The following is a 27,054-nucleotide window of genomic DNA, read 5'->3' as shown; positions in this document are numbered from 1 at the left end:
CACAGGCCAAACAAAATCATGTGGAGGAGTGGAGGAGCCTCTCTCAGGGACCCTGGAGGCTGTGCTGCTCCGTACAGCACAACAAGGCACAAGTGCAAATGGGCTGAACCGAGCCGGTGACTGACATTTGCATTCCTACAGGCACACGGTTTCACCGATTGGGTTAAACAATGTCTCTCCAATCTGTGCCTTATGCTAATGAGCAGTGCAGCAGAGAACACGGCAAACAGCCACATTTAAACAGAATAAAATATATATTGGAAATTTATTTCACTATTCTCACTCTGTACACCTCTGAGAAACTAAATAAAGCCAACTCTCCATTTCCACAACAAACACAAAGTGTGGGACACTGACATTCAATTATGCAGGACCATGAACTACCAAGTTATCAACGACACAACCTACTGTTCAAATACATTGAGAAGACTTAAACTAAGCTAATGGCTGTTGTTGCGACCGTCACTAAGTAATCACCAGCATCTATTGCATTCATTGAAACAAGGCTTTTTGCTCTAATGAATACAATACATTTAAGTTAAGAGAGAAAAGCTGCATTTCTATTAATTACAGGTCATGTAAAACATGGAAGAGGCTGGGAATGGTGAGGCGCAGTAGGACAGATTCATTATTAGATACGAAGCTGGTTTCCCAGTGCTGGTAAACTTATAATGAAGGACCTTTTGGCAGGCTCATTAAAGAACTGTCTTTGTTTGGTCAGGATTAAAATAGCTTCACCCTATGAGCCTGCTGGTTTCATACTGCACGGCTGCTTATTGCTCTTCTCATATGGCTGTGCACAGTGAAATTAGAAAATTACAGTTTATCATAATGGTTTTCTGCATTCAAAAAGCACAGTCAATGGGTCATCTAAGGACTGCAACAATAACACCCAGAATTCCATTCCCAAATAGGACTAAAGCTCCTAACCTGGCCATCAGCTGGTCTCCAGTTACTTACTCCTGCCAGCATTCTAACCTGTGATTCCTCCTCAGTGCCATCGTGTCTCTTCTTCAGCTTCTCTGTCAGGGTCTTTTTCCACCCGCAGACAGTGACAAGTGAGGGCCATTTCACTGGGGTGAGATTCAGATTGAGTCCCTTACTCAAGCTTCCCAGGTCTGAGGCCCAGCCCCGCAGGACCTCCATGGAGAGTCGTTTCTGGAGTTTTCCAGGACCGTCACACCGCGGTGGGGACAGGATGTTGGGGGCACTTCCCCCATAGAGATTGGAGCCCAGGGGGGAGTTGTTCGTCAAGGTGTCCCATCGTCTCTGTGCCATGTAGCTCATCTTGAATCCTGTTTGGACATCCAAAGGAAGCCTTATTGGCCGAGGTCACCACGCAGGCCAGACAACAGCCACTACCAGGCAACTTCATTCAACATGTTGATTCTAGATTTTTTACAAATAAAGTCTTAAACTCAGCATTTCACCAGTTAACTGCAGATCCTAAAGTTAAGGTGGATTAAAAGCTCTGCATCCATACCAGGAACATCTGCTCCTTTACAGCTGTTTCCTGGTGCCCCGGTACAAAGTGCACTCTTTACAACAGAGGGATTTAGAACAATTGGTGTAGCGGTGACTGCTGACGACAGATGGGTGATATGGCGACACATACTCAATATATCTGATTGGGTGAGAGCTGCAGTGGCTGGGCCATGGCGGTGAATCCGATTGGATTAGGTGAGAAGAGAACTCAGTGATGTAAATCACATGGAGGCATAATTAATGCCTGAGGGAAGTCAGCTCTGTCAGGAAGCCAAAACTAGATTAGAGACAGATCAATGGAGCACGTCAGGAAGGAGAGGTGGAGCAACAGTGGCCCATGCCACAAACAAACATACACCCACCCGAACATAAACACACTGTAATGAGAAGAAAACACAACAGAGTCGGAACACCATCAAAACAGCAACTGCATTAGGAGGCAAATCAAACACAATGCTGAACACTGTCTTGAGGCTAATTGAAAATTCTCAGAATATACTGTAGCAGTATTAACCTTTTGTCTCTCTGTTTTGTGAGTGGGGCAATCACAGTGATGTGGTTCAGACAAAGGGAAACAAGCACCTCCATCTACTTGCCTGTGTCTTATTCTTCTCAATGTCCTATTCTCACTTTGTGTTCTCTGTCTTTTTCATTTGCTCATTTGTCAATGACCTCTTCTCTCCCTATGACTACCTCCCGCCCACACAATACCCTCTCGGGTCTTCCTCATTTTCTCCCTGCACGTCTTCTAGTAGATCACACTGCACAAACGTACGATGTGTGGAAGTTGGAACAATTCAGGCCTTAGGCTCAGACTGTCTGGAAGCAGAAACGCTCCGCCTCAGCACCGGATGACTGCAGGATTAGACTCGCTTGGCATGACACTGATAACAACTTCCAGGTGCACACAAGGTAAATGGTAAGAACAATGTGGAAAACCTGCAAAACCTGCACACTGCACACATGGTACAGGGAATCAAAAGAAAGCCACTGCCATGTTTCTATGTCATCCAGTTCCCCAAATGCTTTACATTGGTCCTCTCAAACCCACTCTGTTATCATGCTTCTGGAGTGCACATCCATTATCGATAGGAGCTCTTTCCCACGCAGCAAATGGCTGCGGGACACCATGAGAGGAACAAACACAGGGGAATAAATGAGGGAGGGAGAGGGAGAGGGAGAGGGAGAGAGAGAAAGAGAGAGAGAGAGAAAGAGAGAGAGAGAGAGAGAGAGAGAGAGAGAGAGAGAGAGAGAGAGAGAGAGAGAGAAAGAGATGGGGGCAGAGAGTTAAACAGTGAGGGGGTGGCAAGGGAGAGGGAAAGGGAGATAAGTGAGCAAAGGAATGAGTCAAAATGAAATGAATAATAAATAGATCATAAAATACAATTTGCATCATTTCTTCTCTTTGTTTTTTTCAAAACAGAGGAACCAAGTGGTTTACCTACAGAACAATAAAAGCCAGTGGGATAAACAATAGAAAGTGGAACTTCATTAAAGATTGAACAGTAAGAGTAAACAGCGACAGGGATAAAGTAGGTTACAAAATTACTCTGGAGAAAAACTAAGCAAGTGAAGTAGAACATTGAAGTGAGTTTGTGTTATCTCAGTTCTGACAAACACCAAAGAAACCTGACTATTGAAAACAAATAAATTCTAAATAATGAAAAATGTTAATACAGTTTATCATGCAACTCTATTCAGGCTGCAAAAAAAAAGGATTGGTAATTTTTTGTCATCAAAATGTAAAAGAAGATCAAAAGTTACCAAAGATGGCAGAGCAGCTGTTCTCCAATTTCTCCAAGTGGTCTTAATGAAAATTATTAGGCAGGTGGATCGTCTATATTTACTTATAAACAGGTAGAGTTGATCCAAAATCCAGATATTGATCCACATCTGGTAGATTAAAATATATGATCCTACAGGTGTCACAATTGTGTTGTCACTACTTATGGATATAGAAAAAAGTCTGCAGTATCACCGTTCAATGAATTTGCATGATACACACATCTGACCTCAAGGTATGATACCATAAGTTTGGCTTCATATGTTTTAAGGGGACTTAATCAATTGTCCATATATGACCAATTAATTCAGCCATTAATTTGAGTAAGATGAATGCAGTATCTGGCCGGTTAAGAGTACCAGACAACAAAAAAAATGAGACAATAAAAAAAAAAGAATGCCTTAGTTCAGGCTTTTGCAAATCAATGTTGAAATGACCGAGGCAGCAATCAGTGTTCAGCTGGTGGACACAGACAACAAAGACTGGAAAAAGAGAAGAAAACCTTTCAGACCAAGAGTGGCTGAGCATGTCTGAAGAGGCTCTAGAAAGACGTCATTCAAGGTGATGCAGACGTCGAGTACCCAAACGTATTTACGTGGCGAATCTGACAGAGTTCTAGCTACTTTAAATAAAACTCAGACCGCTACAATGCTTAAATCCAGGCCCCAATAATTTCCAATTTGTGTTACTGATTGGATGTTTTTTTTTTCCCACACCATCCACACTTTTGCAGCAATTTCATTAGAATAGAGCATTTCTCAGCAGATTACCGGTACCTGCCAGCCCAAACAATAATCATAGTGTTTGGTTACAGCAGCTTTCTGCTATCGAAGATGTTTTTGAAACCATTTGCTGAGATTTCTCCATTTTCCTCTTGGCGGTTTGGTTTTAAACTGAAAAATTTGAAATAAACAAAAATATTACAATCTCAGCGTAACCATCTCAGCGTAGCTACAATATGTTACATGTACAATATGTATGTATTTACTTTGGTTTGGTTGTTTGTATGTTTGTGTGTATGTACAATGACAGGATTGTTCCTAGGCATAGTCATCAATTGAGCCAAGGAAACCTATGTAAGTAGCAAAACTAAGCCAGTAGAATGTCAATTTTGAATGTGTATCAAGTGTTTCACAATATGCAAAGACGTGAAAGCTTCAGACAGCTGAGCAGGGGAACGGGTCGAATATTGAGCAGGTTCAGAACAAACTGGGATTGTAGGTATGATCAAAATGCTACCAATTTTCCTCGTTATCACTTCCTCAAATGGATCTTGGTGTGGATGTTTTGGTCCTCATCAAGTGAGATTGCCGCATTCAAACCGGCTAATGGAAATGGTACCAAGGCGTAGACCTGCATGAGTCCAACTGAACCAAATAAAACTGTGTAGGTGTTTAACAGCTTAACTCCCGCTCCTATCAAATAATGTTGAGACATATGATGCATGTGAGAAAAGCAAATACAATTTCCCCTCGGGGATCAAAATAAATCACCTTTACGACAACTAAAATAAATAACATATTGTCATAAAAAGACTTTTAATGGTAATTCAAATGGATTTTGCACAGTCCAGGTCCACCCCTTGTCACAAGTGTTCAATCTCTACAACTCCGGCATCACTCAAAACCTTTGCCTGTCTTATTTACTAGGTCATTCATGTGGGTTTGTAATCTCTCTATCTCCGACAGCAGACAGCCATTCAGCAGCTGTCGGGGCTGGCATGGTCATGCTCAGCCCTTTGAAATAAAGCAGAGTTTGCTGTGTACAGCTGTGGCGACAGATTAATTTGGGCTGTTTGGAGAGCCTGCTCCTGTTTGAAGTAGAGCGCCAGGTAGCCCTCAATGGCCCTCAGTAACCTTGTGACTAAGAGAGATGGAAAGGAATAGCCTCTGATGTGTTTGTATAGTATGAAATGGAATAAAGCAATTGGGCTAGAGCCAGCACACATCATCACCTGATAAAGCCATTCGGGCTTAAGACTTTCCCTTTCTGATAATAGCAAACAAAAACAAATAATGGATTAAACTCTCAACTCCTCTGAAAGTTATTCAAGCTTCACTGCAATCAAATTGTTATGATAATCATGCAATATGGCAAAGTAAGATAATGTAAGTAATAACATATCATTGAAACGATACTGACTTGCAATAGTATCCCACAACAAACACTGATTAATATGCATGACCTATGTCACTTTTGTAGCTGAGATGAAACCATCTGACGGTTTGAGGGCATAGTAAAGATAAAAACATCAGAGAAAATGTGAAAGAGAAAGTTTACAGTCTATGTCTAGTCCTTGTTCACCCCCCCTCCCAGATAACAAATAACATAACATTATTTATTCTAATCAGAAACCTTTCATGTTCAGCAAAACCTTCACCCTATTTCATGGTCAGCTGGTGACTCATTTGTTAACTCGCAAGCACTAACACGGACCTTAATACAACCTGATAACTGTGGTCCAATTTTAGATGGAGCCCTCTGATTCTCATTTTATGCTTTTACCCTCTATGCTGGCACTGCATAATGTGTTTACCCTGAACTGCTGTGAAACAAATGCAGCCTGTCTGGGAAAACATGTGGAAGGACAATACAGATAGAAAGCTGAGAAAATCACACTGGGGCCCTCAGAACTAAATAAGGATTACATTTGCACATATGACCTGCTGTTTAGAGACTACCTAATATTAAAGGTGTGCCTAAATTCGAGGCCACTCATTGTCGGAAATTCAATGCAAAAATAATCTCTGCAGTGTAAAATAATAATAATACTATTAAATTTGATTTGTTATGCTTTTTTTCATCCAAAGCACTACATTCATTTATTGAGGCAGGAAATTAAAGTACCTCTTTGAGGACACATGGGTAAATTTAAATGAGGTGCAGCTATCGCATCTTCAATAATTGAAAAGAGTTATATTCCAATTTGATTTGACAGCATTGTTGCACGGACTGCCTGTGTTACAGGTGAGACATTTGTTTGAATCTAAACTGAATAATAATCAATGCAGGTGGAAGAGTTTGTGTGTAAAGAAGGGGCATGGTAGTAGAATTACTCTGAAGAAACAAGCAGCAACATCTAACTGTACCGGGCGATTGCTTCAGCCATATCCTCCTTCAGATTGATATTCCATTTTGTGTAAGGGTGCTCGGAGGTATTCATAAAAAGATTCCTATCCTTTTCATGGGAGAGAACACTTTACTGAATGGTTCTAATAAGCCATGCAAAAAGAACAAATCAATCATGTTATTTTAAAGCAGACACCGAATCTTAACAATGGAGTAATTTCAAGTATGTGAAGTCAATTCAGAATGGATATCCAATGTGAAATCCTCCGGCCTGCCAGCGAGAAAAAGAGAAATCTGACGTTTTCAAATATCACAAGCGACACAGAGCTCCAATTAGTTGCTTCCCAACTGTGCCGGGGAAACATTGCTCACAACTGCCTCTGTTGGTGCTGTACGCGTGGATACACACATACTGTAGAGTGTCGATACGTACTTCTACACATACACACACCTCCATCACCTTTGCTGCCAAAGTCCAACCAGCGGGTCATTAACCACAAGGACTGAAACGCACACAGAGTAATAGCTGGATGGAAAATACACACACTACACTTCCCTACTCCTGTGTGGTATATCATATAAACAATATATACATTACTAATTCATTACGTAACTCATCTCAATGCAATGCTAAAATATACAGATGGCGTATTTCATTAAGTTTGGGAAGTGTAATAACTGTAATAAACTAAACAGTCAGGCGAGACTTTCTAAAGCATCCTCTGCTTCAAGAGGCACACTTTTAATTCTGTGCATGTGTGTGTAATTTGGATCTGTCGGTATACAGATGCTCTATGCTTTTCAATGGATATTTTGCTTAACTTCGGATGTTTGTTAATGTAACATCTCAGTACATAATGGCCATTGCAGGGACCTCCGGTTCAGCACTCGATTAGTCCCCACCACCTCACCTCACCTCACCACACCACACCCCACCAAACACACACACACACACACACACACTCACACACACACACACACACACACACACACACACACACACACACACACACACACACACACACACACACACAGATGTTTGTTGCTAAGCAGCACTTTGCTTTTTTTTGTTCAAGTTAATATGGCCTTGGCACACACACTGCGGCGGGGGCACAGATTACGTACGTAGCTGGAGGATAATCAGTAGGATTGATGCTACAATTACTAGTGAACCAGTCCACATTGGAAGTTGCTAGAATTACACTAGATAATAAAAGGGGGTAGTGGGTGGTGGAGTGTCAAAAGTGTGTCAAAAGGACAAATGGAGGAAACGAAACCCGAGGGTCTTGGATGGTATATGTGCTGTGCCACCAGCCAAATTCACTTGTATAAATGATTCTGGCTTGTAATTCTGTTCTGTATTTTGGATTTTGCTTTCTGATACTGAATTGTGCATTAATGAAACTGATTTGTTCCTGGGTGTTGAAATACTCCTTTGTATGTGCTTAACAAAGACAATGGGGGTCGGGGGGGGCAATTCATGATGAATAGCTCATGTCCGTAATGTATGAATGTGACAGCAACAATAACACCATGAATGAACAACTGGTTGCTGAACATAAACAAAGCCCAGTTAATGATGGAAGGTAAAAAATATCTAAACGTCCTGTTCCATCAAATAATGTTTTGGCAGCAGCAGACTTAGAAGTTTGGGATTGTGACCAGAAACTTTTAACTTAATTTAATTAACTTCCAAACACACAATCTGAGAGAATTGGGTTGGGGATAGTGAATTGGAAAAGCTCTCACTCAAAAGCTACCATCAAGGTGCCCTTGAGCAAGAATGGGTGTACTTATGAAGAAGACTGCAGTTGTACTAGTCAGCAAACATTGAATAACTGAATAATGCAGTTAAACTGTGCAGCTTACAATGCCAACTGGTAAATGACTATTGTTGCTAGTCAGGCAGCAAGTTCATTTGTGGAAGTGTCTGAATATGAGGGAAAATGTTGCTGGAAAATGCCACGATGGCCAATTAATTTCCTCTGGATTAACAAAATCTCTACAGCCCTACAAATAACCCTGAAGTACTAGCAGTACTTAAAAACACAAAAGCAATGAGCAATTCAATTCAAAAATTGATGGATGGAACCAACTACCTTCTATCAGAGCCTTACCAACAGTAACATTCAAAGTTTACGATCAGGGTTAAAAAGCTCCTCTACAATATGGGATCATTTTGTGGAAACTTGATATTTTGGCCTGAGGGTGGTGCTCAAGAGTCCACAATAATATGTCCATTATATTTTATGATATGAATTTTACATTACAGTTTTCCCTGTATTGCTGCTACAGAAAAGGTCAAAGGGTCACCAAAACATAAGGATGTATCAACTGGGGACTACAGATATCAGCAAGATAATTAATTCATGTTGAAATCGCAGAATCATTCTTACCATCTGATGGTGGCAGTAAAGTCATGGTTAGAATGGCATTGAAATGTTCTTGAAACATCTTGGGACCATGAGCATCCACTTATAAACTCCCTGGCAAGCCTTTACTGACATATTTATTTGGAACCAGAGTGTTCAGCAGACCAACAGATATCATCATCATCATCATCATCCTTAGGCCTCCTGGCTAACAGGATAAAACTCTGTTTAAGTGCATTAATATTTCAATTCTATATTCAACCATATTTGTAAATGTTGCCCCGAGGAAATACACATGTCTTTTGAGGATGAGTCAAAATAAACGACAGTATAAAAAAAAGAGTATCCATGCAACAGAGAAAAGCTCTGTGTGCTGTCAATGTCGTGAATCCATGGTCAGGCTCATCTATCAGATGACTCCTGAGGGAGAATTTGCTTGTGATAGCAATGTCTGCAGTGTCAAAACTTGGCTGTGCTAGAGGCAGATGACATAAAAGATGTCAGTGAAAAATACTGACACTCAGGGACAGAATGACTAAGATAGGCGAATCTGCTCTCACTTGATAAGTTGAGATAGAGTGAGCTTTTGAGTTCCCTTGTGACAGGACAGACAGGGTCAAAATACAACATTCAAGGTTTTTCAGGCAGCAGGGACTGGATCCTTTTTGCTCATTCTCTGTTTCAAATGAAGCAGTAAGCTCACAACTTCACACACGACACATCATTCTCCCCCACAGTCTAACCAATCAAAAACACTATTTATCAACAGGTCATTTTAAGTTGCTTTCCCTATTGCAGAACTACTGACAATCCATATGTTGGCCATAGAAATAAATGTTTTACATTCAAATCACAATATGAAAGAGTACAATGGTGTTTGAAGAGTTCAGCAATACTTAATGTGACGCAAAATGTGTCCCCCACCTCTGTTGTCACTCCAAAGTAAATCTGTCAAGAATGCACAATGGTGCACCTACCTTGTCTTTCAGCATTTTGGCTCTCCGGCTGTTCTGCACGAGTCGTCTCCCTAGCTTCTTGGCATACCAAATAGAGGCAAACATAGCGACAGGTGAAATAATAATGTTCTCTGGTCTGTGAGGACAGCACAAACGGGTCTAGCGGCTGCCCATTTGGACTGACTGCTCCTTATCAGCGTACTGTAGCGCACAGACGAGAGCAAAAAAAAAAAGGGGGGGGAGGGAAAAGGAGAGGAGGATGCTGAGGGAGGGAGAGCGCCTGCACAGCCAAGCCAGGTCTCCCTCAGCCAGAAAAGGGGTGGAGAGAAAGAAAGAGAGAGAGAGAGAGAGAGAGAGAGAGAGAGAGAGAGAGAGAGAGAGAGAGAGAGAGAGAGAGAGAGAGAGAGAGAGAGAGAGAGAGAGAGAGAGAGAGAGGTTAAAGGAGAGGAGGGGAGGCGGGGACAATGCTTTCCACGTGGAAACGTCTTCAGCACCAATCGGAAGCTGCTAAGAGGTTTTTGGCTGCGTTTAGATTTTGGAGGTGAGGGTGAAAGGGAGTGGGTGATAATCTGATCTTTATACCCAAGCAACAGTCACTAACTCATCATCTGATCTGACCGTACACCACAACTCCCCACTTATCAGGCACTGCTTTTATAACATGCTTTCACTTAAAGGCACAAGCTATACCCTAATGGAAATCCAGCTATAGAAAACACTGCACTATAGACACCTGCAATTACATTTCTCAGATTGTAATGAAACAGATTTGCCAGTGGACTAAACTCAAAATCAAAAGAAGTGTAGAATAATGAGACTTTACATCTGCATAACACTTCCTTAAGGCCATCTAAGTCAGTGGGTAAAAGTGCTACGATTGATGACAACCCAGAAATAGAGGCAGTCGTATACTTCAGTACATCAAGCCTGGGGGGATCACAGCACATGAAATAAGCTTGTCAGTTGCAAATATCATGAGTTAAAGAAGTGTTTCATTAATGTTCCAGGTACTGACATCACACCCCGTAATGAGGCATATTAACACCGCTGTCCCATGCATCACCTCGCTCGCTCTCACTCCCATCTATCAACTCAGAACCCAGAAGCTTTTGCGCTTTATTTTTCCGGGCATGAATTCAAACCTCCCTAATCAATCGGCGGATTTGTTTTGCATGAAAATACGCAGACAAAAGGGACTGCGTGGAATCCATTGAGGAAGCACTTTCAGAGCGTGTGCGTTGACAGCGAAATTCCGGACCAGCCTCCTAATCACACTGCTGTCCTTCTATCACTACAGAGAAGGTACACTGCAGGCTAATTGCCAGGAAAGATGACACCACGCAGCTGAACAATGATAAACTACAGGGTGGGGGGGGGAGAGGGTGGGATGACGTGGCTCGGTGACTGTGAGGCTGTGTTTCAAGAGCCTCAGCCTGCCTCTTCCTTTTCTGCATTCATAATGGGGCTTTCTCTTTAGTCGCAGCAAATGGCTCAGATCAAAGTTAGCAATCTAAGAGTAAAAGTGTATTTTTGCAAACACTATATCTCCCTTTGTCTTCACTCTTCACGCATAAATCTGACAATCGAATCCTTTTTTTGGGGATCTGATAGAACACTGTTTATAACTGAAAAAAGCTAAAAACAGATTGAAAAGACACTGGTCAGTCAAACTGTCTCTGCTACCTTCGCTGCCTTTGTCTCTGATTTTTTTCTGAAACAGATACGGAGACAAAACCAAGGTATTGTTTTCCCTTACAAATACGGGTGCGGTTCACCAGAGAGCTCCATGGACAATAATACTAAACCAAGGCCTAGATTCGATAATATTGTAATTTTCTGTGGTTTGCGACAAATTCAACTTCAGGTAACTGTGTGAAAATGAAAGAGGATTATGGATATCAGATCTGCAATCACACCTACAGTTTTCTCTTGCCAAAACTTTGCCTCCATGTCGTAATTTTCACAGTCTGTGGGAGTGTTTCTGTCAGTCCTCTAGCTATCACTGCTAAAAGAATCCTCAAAGCAGTCATGGGGACTGTAGGCTATCGTTCAATCTTTGTGTCCACTGTACTCCTGCTACCGAGACTTCGATATTCCACCGAGGAAACACAGCCTGCGATGGCCAGTCGTGGAAAAATAGCTTTTCTGCCTTATAAATGGTTCACCGATGAATGATGTATGATCTTGGAGCTGACTTCCATTCCAATTCTGCTAATGATTTAATATGAAATCAAATGGAAAGTTGTGGAACTGTTGGTAAAAGGCTGTTGTGCTTGCCAGCAGAGGAGAACATTCCAAGACCAGTGATAATCTTTCTTCTACACCAATTATTAGTGATGTGTCTCCAGCTTGCATTTTGTTTTTTTGTAAAATGCTCCCACTCAGCCACATTCATCACCACTCTATCGGTTTTCAATTGTTTTGCAGATGACCCTCAGTTATACCTGACAGTAAACCTGTCGAGCCATAATTCACGTAAAACCACTTGGCTCATTTCTGATGAAACCGAAATTCTTCATGCTGAACAAATGTCATAGTTATAGTAATAGTTAGTAATCTCAAAAGATTTAAGAAAAGGGTTGCAGTTGTGCTTTTCCATTATTAGAGAATTGACAAAATGATGCTGTGTCCTGACTTCCCCTGGCACAAGGGACTATCCATGCATTCGATGTGTCTCCTCCTGGTTTATCTTGTTAGATAACAATGTCAGTGTGTGTAGGTCTACGTGGTTCACCAAGCAATGATGCAGTGAAAACACAGAATATTCAATGTGTGTGTTTAAACCCTTTTATTGCATGCTTTTCGTAATGCCTGCTGGTAGCCTGGCGTGTCAAGGTTGGTTATTCCAGGGAGCCTAAATCCTGGTTTAGAGTTGCTTATTGTGATAGGCTGTCAGGCAGGACTGGAGGAGGCCATGGCCATCTGGAGCTAAGGGTCCCGGTGTCCCCAGGGTCGCACACAAGTATGAACGTGCTCTGGAAGAAACACGCCACTCTGTCTAGTGTGTGTATGTGTATATTAGACTTGTTTGTGTGGTGAGGAGGTGTACTCTGTGGGGACGAAGCCCATCTCATCAGACCATCCTTGGCCTTGCAAAGGAGGTCAGCTATCTTCATTTGCATTCACCGACAAACACTGACAAGGGGTTTGAATTGCTAGGGACCATACTTTGGTAAACAATGTGCCAGCTAACTGTTTATATCAAATGGGGAAATAAGACGTTACAGATTTGATAGTTGGAAGTCTTATCTAGAATGGGCTTGTAAACATTACAGACAGCAGGGAGGAGGAATAATGAAATGATGAAAAAATACTATATGTGTGATGTGGAATGCTGCAGATCAATGTCAACAATCGTGAGAGAATCATGATGAAATAGTGGGTGTTGATTCCAAACAGTGGCACTATATGCAGTATGAAACATGACCGATTTAGTGCACCTTTGACCAAAGACAAGCTGCAGCAACACACTGATAGTTTTACATTTGAGCCCAAAATTCTAGTGTGAATGCTGCTGTTTCCCACATCTATGATCCAATCAACATGAGTGTGAAATTATGAAAAAGCTATTATTTACCTAAAGCTTGCTTTGCATAGTTGACCATATTGTGTTCTAAATGAGCCCACACTTTCCTTCCACACTTCTTTTTCGTTGTATGAAAGCACCAGTACCAATTCCAAAGCCTGTTATTTTTGCTCCATTTTCCAAACATGTCATCTATTCCTATCTCACATAGTATCATCCCAGTTTTCAGGAGGCATAACAAGGTCATATGCATGCATTCCTAATTGTATAAAGCTTAAAACAATCACAAATGACTCGTTTATTTCCCTGATCCAAGCATCCTCACTTTAAAACAAGGCGTGTGTAAACGCAGATACTGTATGCAGTCCAACTTTCAGAGCAGAGTGCTGACCAAGAAGAACTATTGATCCAGGGCCCTTGACCTTGACTTGCTGAACAAGACATGAAACAACTGAGTGCACATTAAAAACACATACACATAACCAAGCGCACACAGACTCAATGACTAAGAAATACATCATGTTAAAGTACTAGACAGCAAAAATAATACTTTCACTCATGCAGCCACTGGATCACATTATGGCTGGGACAATAATCCGTTGATATTAGCTTCACAAAAGGTACAAAAGGATGTAGTATAAATTCTACTTGTGAAAATGTCATTGTTAAAATAACAATCAGTTAATAAAAGAAAAGGTCCTCCTTGACTATTACACTACTGGAAGATCGAGAAACTACCTCAACATGCTGCCACTCTTTATCCCCAGGTACACACCTTTATCTCTATTATCGAGACCAACATACCACTGTAATATATAGGAAGCCGCAAATGGCGTTTTCATGTCATTTCACAGAAGTAGCTATCATACGGTAAATATCACGATTCCTTCCGAGAAAGGAGCTTTTACAAATGCTTCAATGCAACTTAATTGGATTTTTTTTTTTAAATAACTTACTTGTTAATTTCAGGTATGTGTCATCGGTGAGTTCTTTATTTGTTCTTCTGTACTACGCATATCAGAGTAAGTGATAGCTGGTGAATGAAGGCACATTTGCCCTGCTTCTTTTTTTTTGCACACATATTAGATTATTAAAATTCAGCGATGAGAGTCAAGTTACCAGACAGAAGTTTCTCATTTGCTTTCATTCATCTGATGCTGAAATGAGTACCAGTATATTACATTGAGATGAGTCAGATATTTGACAAGAAATCACGGATAGGCTTCATTTTACTTCTGACAAAGAAAAAATGTGATGAGTCATTTCTGACACAGTCATACGAAGTGTTGCTTTGACAAAGAAACAATCTGTGATGTAACCATGAAAGCTGGTGAGCCCAAAAACTGTCACCATGCTGACTCAGCATTTCTGTATTTGGCACATTTAAAGCTTCAAATAGCACTTCTCAAATAAGGGGCTGGCACCTATTCCAGTGTGGACCATAGTATATTAATTTACTTTCTACAAGCATTTTAATTAACATTGCTAGTGTACACAGCAGCATATTGTGTACAAACTATTTAGCGCCAAGCATATATTCGACAAAATTGATTGTGCTTAATAACTTCACCGAAACATGCAAATGTCAATTTAATGGGAAGCAAATGGTTCAACAAAAAAACCATCCCCCTCTTCAAAATGGAGAAAATACTACATGTGTGCTGCATATTCAACGTCCATTTTCATCTTCTATATGTAAAAAAAACACAAATGCAGGAAAGCGTGTCAGTACTAATGGTTCTTTCTGTTGAACTTAACTTTCGTTCATTTTCCGTTTGTCGGTTTAAGTGCTAAGGAAAGTGCGACAGCAGAGGGGCACACTGTTATATTTTTTTAATGGTCTCTTGTGACAGTACAGGGAGGTCTGTCTTACTTTCTTCGAACGTTGTCACCATCTTTAATTTATGTTCACAGATGGATTTTTCATCAGTGTAAGAGAAAAACTATTTTAAGGGAAAATGGTGTAAAAGGGTACAAAATTGACCTCTTACAGACACCCACTTACAGAAAATCAATTTCAGAGGATCGCACTGTGTGTCTGAGCGTAAAGAGCGAGGACAGAATCTTTTACAGCGAGGCACAATGGTTCAGTGGGGTTATTTGTGGCATGTCATTTTGTTCAATCTAGGTTTGATGGTAACTCATCAGGAGAAAAGGACAGTCACATTTTGCTCCTTCTGTTTCCACCTGCTCCCTTTCTTCTTCTAACTTGTTTGCTCCCTGGAAGTGATCCTTACCTTTATAGCATTATGATCGCCCACAGAGAGTCATCTACTGTTGATATACAATAACAAGGTCTGGGTATGAGTCTGCACTGCAGAGCCAAAACAAAACACTACTTGTATTGGCTGTCACCATCATATTTTGGATACTGGTTACAAAGGTGCAGCTAACTCCTCAGCAAACACAAAAAAAAGCCAATAATGTCACTTATGACTTCTTCGATTTGTACTAACATCAAATCTTAAACTTAAGCACACTCCAGGTCACAAAATGAAATCTTATCTGAGTCAGACTGTCTGAAAATCAAGTTTGATGCATGTCAGATTGTATGACGAATGTGAGTTATCGCACTAAGATGAGGTCGGGGAAAAACTGTCCAAGTAGGAATGTCTCCTCTACCTGCACTGTGAATTGTGCCCTGTTGGTCCAAATTGGCTTTTGCACAATTGACAATCAGTGGCTATATTGCAATCTTGAACCACTGTTTTGGATTGATGGCCAAACACGTAATTCTCGATTCAATCACAAATGTTAACATTCATCTGTGACAGTCTAAAATTGCTGTGTCTAGAATGCAGAATTAGAAATGTGTGGATATACAGTAACAATATAAAACAACTAAGACTATTCTGTGACACGATGAGTATTGCTACATCCCAAGTTTGAATACTAGTGATGTTGGTGTCCCTGCTTTTTTAAATTTACATTTAATCACAGGGAAGAATCCACTTAAACAGGCATCAAAGGGAAACTGTGATGTGTACCTCAGCAATGTCACAGTAGAGTCTGCATTTTGTTTCCTTTAGCCCCTCTACGCTCATTTGAAGTTGCCAGTACCGATGTCAGAGACAAGACTACTTGAGCCCTTTGATAGTAATAGCATCGTTTTCTGGGGAGGGTTGGGGGGGGAGTTCCAAAAATCAAATTCCCTATTTCAATCCTCCCCTCTACTGCACTAGAAAAATCACTGAGGCAACAAGCCAAGACACATCTTCAAGAACTGTCCAAATCTGACTGAGGTTGATGGATACTTTGATAAGAGTCTGTGCAGAGGAAGAGGAGATATTTTAAAGAATCTCTTTGATGACTGGGAGTCTTCCTCTGACCCAATTAAAGAGCATATAAAGTGTTTTATCAACTGTCTAATGAATATGCATTTAGTCCTACAATGACTAGAATTTTACACTTTGGCAGGTTTTCCCTTGATTTAATGGAAAGTGCATGGTCCTTAATATTAAAGCTTTAAAAATGAAGCTAGAGCAGTGACAAGGCCATAACCAATCTTTTATGTTAGATGATAAAATATACATTTTAATAAGGACGGAAAAACTCAAAGCAGCACTATGAAATTTTTAGAGCCCCCTAGCGTGTGTTACTGTTAATTGCATGTATTCATTTCTCTTAGTTTCCCTTTTGTTTTAGTTACTTTGGCGAAAGGGGGGGAGGGGGTCCACAAAAATAGACAGTCTTAGCTATTTTAATAATCACATAACACACATATATCAATTAACATTAGCATTCAAATCCCTAAAACAACAAGTTTAACTTAATTAACAATACTCCCATGAGCCTTTGCACTTCACTGAATTGGAACTGTTAATGAAGAGAACTACCGACTCCTCCAGTCACTATGATATGTGAGGAAGGGCACCCAGTCAATCGAATCAAAAGCAAACCTGGGCTCAACCAATGTTAGGATTTGGGAGGGGGGGACGCTCTTACCCACTAGAGCAGACGCATTTTGGTATGGGCTGCAGTTGCTTTTCAGTGCAAGTGAGGCACAGAGAGAGAGAGAGAGAGAGAGAGAGAGAGAGAGAGAGAGCGAGAGAGAGCGAGAGAGAGCGAGAGAGAGCGAGAGAGCGAGAGAGCGAGAGGGGGCAAGAAAGAAGTCATGCTGCCCACTGCTGCAGTGGCCCGCTGGGATTCCTCCCGCCTCTCCTGATTAGCCACTCTAGCACTGACTCACAGACACACAGGGCACCAGTTTGTTGACATCGTACTGCGGTCCGGACCCGCAAACCACACAGAAAGGCCCCAAACCCACAACCTTCTCAGTGCGATGTAACAGTGCTAACCACCAAGATCCCCACCACTGAATATCTGTTTCAAACTGATTTCAAGATGATTCACACACATATTATTTTGTATATTAAGAAGGCAAAAATCAAGCAGGTAGCTTTAGTTGTGTGTCCTGTACACTTTAAAGTAATAATGAAGGTAAAGCAATAATAATTAAACATACATGCTTGCAGTAAGCCCACATGCTGTTAAACGCTTTGGGCCCATTTTGCTTTTTTTCAAACACATTCTGCCTGAGAGAACATTATGCATTGCGTAGAGTGCAGCTTGCATATGATGTATGTGTCTGGGAAGGGCTGCACGGATAATAAGAAAAGATTTAAGTCTGGCTGAGAACAGGTTCACCCTTTTATGAGGTCCAGGTGTGTGTGGATGTTGTGTGTAAAGATTTGTAGTCGGCGGGAATGACTTTCTCCATAATCTGCAGTATTGTCAACATGAGCACACAAACCACAAAGGATCATTTAAAAAGATAAAATAACTGTTGCCCCTTTAGTGTTAAGTTATTTCTAACATACTGGACAATATGAAAACAAGAAAGTCCCTACTACAATATAAACAATGTATAATACAGTCCACTCTAATAGCCCTGCAATAAATCTTACAGTCCTTTGTGAAGTTGTAATTTTTCTGCGTCAGGAAGGTGCTGACTTAAAACGTTTTGGCCGCTTTGGAGGCAATTTTGTATAGGTGTTGTACCAAACAATATAATATCTGTTAGTTTTTTTTACAATTTGGGGACACAATAACACAATGCGATGAAATAGCAGGTCTTTGTATTATGAGCTTCACAAAGTGACTACCACACTGGATTGCCAAACAACTAGAACCTCAGTCAGCCTGTAAGCCTCCTAAAAAGGCAGGGACATTAAAGTTTTAAGAATCGCTAAGTAGATTTACAACTTTGAGAGTGATTCACATTTCCCAGAATTAACCTGAAGAAGTGTCCAAAATCATTCATTTCCGGTTTAATAAGGTTTTTTTCCTTTGCCCCTAAAAGATGAGAAATGTGTGCCTAAGATCAGAGCGTATATGTGTGTTTGTGTGTCCACTGATCGATTTCTCTTTGTTCTTTGTTTGCTGCTTTTTTGCCGAAGCCCCCACACCACATGCTAGTACATGTACATGATATATAACACACTGCAGCACTACCACTATTACATCGCAGTGGGTAATATCTTCTTAAAAATGCGGACCAATTCAATTCTCTACATGCTTCTTTCTAAATCCAACGTATAGTTATTTTTGGTGCATGTGTGTGTGTGTGTTTTGCATCCAATATGTGTTAATCTGTTCCTGAATTTAGTGAAACTGCCCTGAAAGTGAGTGAAAATATGTAACAAAGGAAACAAGGTGGTCCATGTAAGTTACTGCAACTCATCACCTTTAAATATTTGGTTCAGCTTGACTTGCTTTCATTAACTCTCCTTATTGGTATGTAAATGTTTACATCTCAGAATACATGAACCAGAGCTATTTTTGTTTACTCTGGCCCACAGTATTAACACAGATCTTAACTGTTATTAACCGGGGACCTCAGGTGATTTAGGAATGATCCGCGATATCTGTGTTTTGTGGCAACAACCTCATACAGGATCAACAAAGTGTGTATGTCACTTGAATTTACACATCAAAGTCCCAAGAACTGTCCCCAGTTATGCGTGTGATGTCACATATTACACATTCTATTCTATTCTTCATACGCAGCTAAATCTCTCCATCTGACACTTCCATTTCAATGAACCACTTGGACAGAATTAAGTTTATTTGATCTGTGCAGGATGAAAATGTTTTTTGTGTTTGGGATGCAACCTTCTACGCTACACATGCTCAAATAATTTAATTACAAATCTCTTCTATACACAAAGTAGGAATTCAAATACAGAGATCTGACAGGCGCTGTAGAGCACAGTCTGCTTCTTTTCGCTTCTGAAAACGGCAAACAATAAAGCTGCAAATCATCTCAGCGCCCAGAGCTTGCACTCTGGCCCGTGCTGCGCCTTTATGTCAGTGAGGCTGTGAGCTCTTGGCAAATACATCAATTAAGATCTGAATCGGCTTCTGCGCTCGCTGTACTTGAATGGACTGTTAAACAGACAGAGATGCTAAGCTTGAATTATAAAAACAGAATTAGTAAGCAAACAAAATCCTTTTCTGTCTTGTAGCCCTTCTCGTGGATTCTGTTCTGGCATAAAGCCTCACGATGCTTTTTCAATGTCACCAAAACAAATGTATGCATGAAATGAAAAAGATGAAGAGATGGATGATAAAAGGCATAGGTGTCATGGAATTGTTGCTATGTTGTTACAACATTCTGCCCTAAGAATAATAACTTGTCTTTTGGCATTCATCTGTCATCGTTTGTTTTGCAGTGTGTCCCCACGAACAGATTCACTTTCCTTCTCATTCTGATACTGTGGTTTCATTGTGTGTTTGTGTTATTTCATATAACATCTATAAACAATACGTAAAGTCTATCAATGCAAACAATACAACGGGCTGGTAACGGATGTTTTTGAATGAGGGAAGACGGTTTTGTGACGGTATCTGGCTTTAACACAAACTCAGTCATTTGGTGGGAAGTTAGACAAATGGCCACAATAAGCAAAAACGAGAGCATTTATGACTGAAAACGATTCATCATCCTCACAGGTACTCTGATGAGGCGCAGTTGGCGGGCACTGTTGTCATTTAAGTCCCCACCACTCCACAGCGGCCCGAAAAGTCAATTTGAGAGCTTTTCACAAGGCAATCAGTGCCTCCTATTGTGTGGATAAGAAAGGACAAGAATTATGACAACACGGAGTGGATCAGACGCACTTTCCTCATGGGAAGAGTTTGCCAATAGAAATCACAATACCTGCTTCCCCTTCACCAAAGAGAGGTAAGAGTGGTAACCAACCAAAGAGTGGTATTGCAGCGTTCATTAAACTGCTATTTATTACTGGCAAATGTTATCCATCCTGATTGATTGAGAAGTGATTGCTGCCCAAAAAAAAAATGCAAGCATTTTTACAAGCTGGTATTATCATGGAAAGAGGCTGGCAATCGATACACAATGCAGCCATTTTGAATCAATAATGTCTTCTCTGAGTCAGACTCTCCAATCTGTGGCTCTTGATTTGGCCGGCGTAGGAGGGAACACACTTCCTCCGGTCATGGACAAACCATAATTCTTGCCTACGTTTTGCCTTTACAATTACACTAGCTGTATTAAAGCAATTGTTCATTCAAAACTCCCAAGGCCAAAGGAAAAGAAAGAAGTTGAGCAAAGAATTCTTAGTCGTAGGCCTCTTCACACGACACACTCTTCTGCCTTTCCCCACACTCGCATTAAGGATCGAAACAGGTTGTCACTGGGGAACCAACCCACGAGGAAATTACATCCGGAGAAAGTCAATAGTTATTTAATCAGCTGTATAAGGTGTGAGATTTGTAAGGTTGAAACAACAGAGTGGAACTGCAACATTTTGCATTTACTCTCATGGTTGATTAATCGAGGATTTCTTCAGTTATGAGATTAGTCATTTAATCTGTCAAACAGAAAAATTAATAACGAATTCTAATGAAAAGTTTGTGAAGCTTAACAAAATGTGTTAAGGGGAAGTATCATGCTTATTTGTGTTCCCTTATTTTCATAGTATAAAAAAGTAGGAATATTGTGAAAAACATATTCAAAGCAAGATTTAGAATAATAGAAATAGAGTCAACCCCATAGGTGCTGAACTTGCTTAATCCTTTACTTCTGCCACATCTTTAGGCAAACTTGTACCACATGTTTGGGTAACACAACCGCACCACACATAATTAGACACACAAAAGAACGAAAATGGGCGTGAATGAGCAAGAAGCAGCTGGCCAATCGGCACAGAGCAAGCTTTCTGAAAATAAGCAATTAGTATTAAGCACAAGGGGGAAAATTCTTCTTTTACACTGGCTGCATATTTCTTGTTTGTTGTCTTTTCAGGAGACCCACAGGAATAAATTGGGTATATTCACAGTGTATATATATATATATTCACATTTAAACTGAAACAATAGTAGTTTTATGATAACTTCACACACAACTAACGGACCTTGAATATGTCACCACAAAAAGTGACTTATTAGAATTTCTAGAAGCATTAACCAGAGCAAAGTAGAGCAGGCCTCCATTATCATTTACAGATCACCCACTCTGTTCATGGCTTTACAGAGCTACCTCCACCAGGGGCAGCAATCTCTGGGTAAGGACAGTAACCATGCCCTTCCCGTCCCTTCCAATCGACCCGTGTTACAGTGCTACTCAGTGGAAAGTCTGGGTTGAGGTATTTATTTCAGAAAACTTGGAATTCCCCTTGATCATCCATTTTGACTTCTTCTGTTAAAAATTATCATTTATATTAGCTGAATTATGCTTACTGACAAATAATTATTCCATGTTGCCGTAGCAAGATAAGAACCATTACAACCGGAAAGAAATGTCCTCAATCTAGCAATTTATCAGGCAAAACCCTGAGCCTGAGATTGAGACCTTCACGCTCAAGCTGTCTCGCTCTTAAAACGAGACCGTAACAGATGTAATGTTGGCAATAAAACATTCAAGTTTCGAGAATCAAAGTTCTCCTCTCCTGAGATTTCTCTATTAAGTTCTAATGAAACTGAACAATAAATGTTATAGCATATCATCAAATGAGCCCAAATACATGTTGTAATGGTACATGTGATTAAGTCTGCATGTCTTGAATTTCTAATTTATTCCCTCTGTCTACATCATACAAAATCGGGTGGTCTGGTGATTTCAGCCGGGCTGCACTGACAGACGGACTTCTTACTGCTTACTTTTGCGAGGCGTCACAGTAATCAGAAAGACCTCACATTCATCAGAATGTTCAATTTTTAAGCACCAAAACCAAATCAACGCCATGCTGTGATTGGCAAGGTTTCACTTGTTTTCATACATAAAAACATTCTGTCTTGCTGTTTCACTGCTACTTCATCATTATTACAGTTACCAAACTAATCAAAATAAAGGGCAGTTTGGTAAGTGAATACATTGCAAATAAATTAAGTAGGTATTTAAAAAGGGGAAGGGAGGATTTGTCCCTTTTCTTTTCTTGCAGATTTCGGAGACGTTACTTTCTCACTGTATGACATCCTGTTTGATGTAATGATGTAGCCATGCTTCAAATTCAACAATTACAATGTCTGAAATCTTCACACACATTTTCCCAAAGCATCTTCACTAGAATTTAAAGAATTCTTTGAACAATTCTTTGCGATGATAGACACAAACGACAGGGTTAGAGGTTAAACATGAAATGATTCAGTTAATGTGAGCCACTTTATTTTTGGTGTAATATTCTGCATTTGGATAACCTTGACATTTCTTAAGATATTAAAGCACACAACATATTATGAAAGGCCAGTGCTCCTTTAAAAATGGAGCATATTTTATGCCGTCAATGCAATGTCTTAATCATTTAAACATTGTCATTAATAATAATGTTTAAAGAATTGAGACATGCCACCAGAACCTGTTGAAGCACACACAGAACATGCTGTTGGTAATAGTAATTAGTCATTTGGACATTTTAAACCAAGAAAAAATGCACACAAAAATGCTACACCTAAGGTTTCGGGTAAATCAAATGAGACATAGATACAGTAAAATCTTTAACATGTAGTAAAACATGATTAAAACGAGACACAACACTATTACGCCATTAACAAGCACAGGGGAGTCACTGGCAGGCATCACAAACGGATCACAAACACACATGGTGTTCCTTAGTGGGTATGACGATAAAAGGCCAGCAACCCACAAGAACACCTTCACAAGAATAATTTATTCTTCAGGCAATGGTTAGAAAACGTATGCAACATCAAACTCCATGCAGCACTGAGGGGACATCCATCTTTTGGGTGCAAGGACCCAAACAGCAAGTTTGAAATAATAATAAAAAAAATAGGGGATTCAAATTTCCCAGAGGTTAAACAAAAATAAAATGAAAATAAAAACTTGCCATGTAGTTTGCTGTGGTCACACCTGGGTATGCAAGATCAAAACGGGTAACCAGTGCAGGCTGCAGGTAAGAAATGAAAGACAAGATCACCGGCCTGTATACTTGCATAAATGGGCAAGAGAGACAGAGAGAGATATGGAAATCGTGAGCCTAATGCATCGGGATAAAAAGGCATTAGTAATGGTTATCCAGGCAGGCGCTGAGTGCGGCGGAGGGAGACATATTCAGTAGGAGGGCTTTAACAAGGAGGAAGGAGGACAGGAAATGTTCAAAGGACTCAAAACTAGATGAGGGTGAGGAGTGAAAAACTCTGAGGAAGAGCCTCTTACAAGAACTGCCACAGAGCTTGTGTTGGCAGATGAAACTTAATGTTCATGTTCACCTTTGAACTGTTCCGATTTTTCAAAAACAAACCCTTTTAGTGAAAAAAAACCAAATATAAGAAAGAGTAACTAGAAAACAACCTTATGTATATTTGAACACCTGCTGGGATACTCGCATCCTATGCCCTCTGCCAGTGGCATCTGTCAACAACTAAATTAAAGCCACGCTTTCATGTATCACTCCTCTGATAATCAACACCCATTAAGGTGCAGAAACACCAGAACCTTCCTGCTTGCTAATTATGCTTTTGCACGCTGGAGCCTAAAGCAAATGCCAGATTTCTTCAAGACACAACAGTGGAATATGATGGATAGAAAATGCTGCTTTTGGGCTTCTCTGGTTATTAAGTATAAGCTGGCCATGCGATATGCGACAGCTTCTCTCAGTCTATTAATGTTTCACAATGAATTATAAAGGGTCAGATTTCATTGAACAGATATTGCATGACAAAGCAGGCAAAGGGTGCACATGGAGATGAAGGTGACAGAGTTCCTGAAATAGGGCAGATGACTGAAGAAGAAGTAAGAAAAAGTAAGTTTCCAACATTTTCATCCGAAAGGGAGCAAAGAAATTAAAACAGCAGGAGATGCGGTAAAAGATCATTATGAAATATTAATATTTCAAGATGAAGGTGTCCAGAGGTTGAAGTGTTTCTGCTAATTCCACACAGCAGCAGGCTATGTCAAAGGTCTTCAGTCAAAGTCTAAGCTTTCACATAACAAGGTGATGTGAAGGTACACAACTACAGCCTCACCATCATAACACACTTAATTTGAGATCATAGGTGGTACCATACTAGAGGCAATTTAGAAAAACGCATCTTAAAGACAAACAAAGAAAACAAAACAAAGGCCAGACTAAAAATATCTATTGTTGTGCTGATGGATGTACATGTTGGATATACTGTATAACTACTTTTACTGTAAAATGTATTGCCAAGAGAGCAGATAGTACACTGCATTGTAAAGCTAATAATTATATTTCACAGCATTTTAACAAGAGTAAGAATGATGCCAGACCTATGTCACATCTTGTCCAACACAAACAACTGCCACTTCTTTCAAATTACAGTATTTAAATTGTGATCGTCCCTCCCTTTTATTTCCTTCTCACGTCACCCCTGACAGGGTCGATTACAGTAATTCTAAATGGTCCTATTTTTGAAGACCATCTCTAAATTTGAAAAGGAATGCACAAAAACTACATGTGCAAAGATTGTGAGAGTTGTAAAAGACTGGAGTCATGAAAGTACAGTGTTTTGCTTCTGTGGTTCAAAAAGAAGCAAATATGCAGGATATTCATTCTCCTTTCATTTACGAACATGAAGCACAGATGCAGTTCAACCTCTTTTCATTCCAACATTGCCCTCTACTGGCTCATTCACGGCCATCTCACAATGAAATGCATCTGTCAGCTAAACTGCTAGATGTTTCACACAAATGTATTTATTTGATCTGTGACCCTGGGTTATTCCTCACTATAAAAAATGAATGCCAGGTAACCCTTATTATGCATCCAGGGCCAGACTTCAAAAGGGGGCCTGCTCCGCTGTGGCAACATAGTGCTTCATGAATTGAGAAAAAGCAGTGTGCAAAGAATAGTAATGGCAGAGCAAAGGAGTGAGGGGAAAAAACTGTTATATCTTCTTTTTTTAAAGATACAGAAACATATTAAGTGTTAGGAAGATTGCTGTCACTGTGTCACAAAGCAAAGGGGGAAGGTTGAAAAATAACAAAACCAATACATTAAAGGGAGGGTAAGTGCCAGATGTGGACAGAGCTAATGGTTAAGATGTTTCCTCCAATAGGCAACCCCCTGACCCCGCCTTCTCATGAGCAGTTTTTTGGTTGGTTTTAATATTTAAGACAGTTCATGTATACGGTGAGGATAGATCTAAGATTAAATCTAATCTACAATTCAATCTAACACATTAACATTGCTTTTTTAGATGAACAGCGAAATGTTGGTTCAGCGATTAATTCTGTGCACTTAACATCCCAGACTTTTCACTACCTGGCTGACTGAGAGGGAACTTCATAGATTAGTTAAGAAGGTTGAAATGCATAGCTTGTTTAACTCGAAAGAATGCATCAGTCTGAAATGAAAGTGTTATTTCACAACATAGATAAGTCTCTCTATAATGTCTTAAAATCTGTGTGTGTAATGTTGTGTGCAATCCAAGCTAGATAGAAAAAGAAGAGGGGAAAAATAAGAGGAGGCTATGATGGTCACCATAAATTGTTTTGAACTGCTATCAAGATTGGAGGCTCACTGTTTTTATGTGTGAAGAACCACACTCGGAACGGAGGGAAAGAAGTGGAGAGTCTGACCTTGAGTGGAGAGATGTGGGAATGGGACACGTAGCCGTGAACATTCTCGATCTCCGACAGGTTCTTCTCCGACACGTGCACGAGTTCAGGCGCACGCACTTCATTGGTGAGCCGTGGGAATCCCTGGTCAAGTGGCGAGTCATCTTCGTGGTAGTGGTATTGCTTTAGAGAGGGGAGGAGAGGATGCAGGTCGGAGGAGGAGGAGAAGAAAAGGACAGTAATCAACAGGGGAAGGAGAGACGGACAAAGAGTCAAACACATAAATTCAAAGCCAATTAAACTCAGGATAAAATGCAGGCAAGGAACACTGAATATTAAGCAAGAAAATGTCAAAATATTGATGTGAAAACTTCATTATGAGGAAACTAAAGTAATACTCTAAGAAGTATTCAATGTAAATTAAACTTTTTTTTAGAACAAATTATACATTCAAAGATTGTGTAGTGTATTAAAAACAACCAGTACAACGAATTAATAAAGTCAAATACAACACTTACACACACTTAACATCTACTTCAAATGCAACATTATATACTTCCCAGTGTAGATTTTTCATTTGTCCCCAAAACTGATGATTTCATGCCATGGCTGAATATGGATTTAGAGTGAAATCTCCACCAATACCCAACAGTAAATTTGTTGTGAAGTAAATCTCTATTAAATATACAAACCTGGTAATGACATCATCATGAAGATGGTGATGTTTTACTGACTATGTTTTTTTTAGTGGCAGCAAATGGTCATTAGTCCACAATGGTTCTAAATCGCGTTGTGTGGGTGGGACAGGGATGATGCAGAAGTCTGTCCTCTGCCCAGTGAACACAGGATCAGACACAAGGTCA

At 40.2% G+C, this 27,054-nt stretch overlaps 1 protein-coding gene across 1 annotated transcript in view; it reads right to left on the bottom strand.

Moving 5' to 3' along the window:
• The window catches only part of dlg2 (discs, large homolog 2 (Drosophila)), a 137,390-nt gene that overhangs the window by 53,521 nt on the left and 56,815 nt on the right, over nt 1–27,054 (bottom strand). Inside the window, exon 6 of the mRNA XM_076161279.1 lies at nt 26,213–26,374. Within this exon, the coding sequence (XP_076017394.1) occupies nt 26,213–26,374 (162 nt within the window). The remainder of the gene's footprint in view (nt 1–26,212; nt 26,375–27,054) is intronic.

The sequence above is a fragment of the Genypterus blacodes genome, unplaced genomic scaffold (assembly GCF_046128005.1).
Source record: "Genypterus blacodes isolate CSIRO-AG114 ecotype Tasmania unplaced genomic scaffold, CSIRO-AGI_Gbla_v1 ptg000111l_1, whole genome shotgun sequence".
Classification (NCBI taxonomy): Eukaryota; Metazoa; Chordata; class Actinopteri; order Ophidiiformes; family Ophidiidae; genus Genypterus; species Genypterus blacodes.
This window is presented reverse-complemented; position numbering and strand designations above follow the sequence as displayed.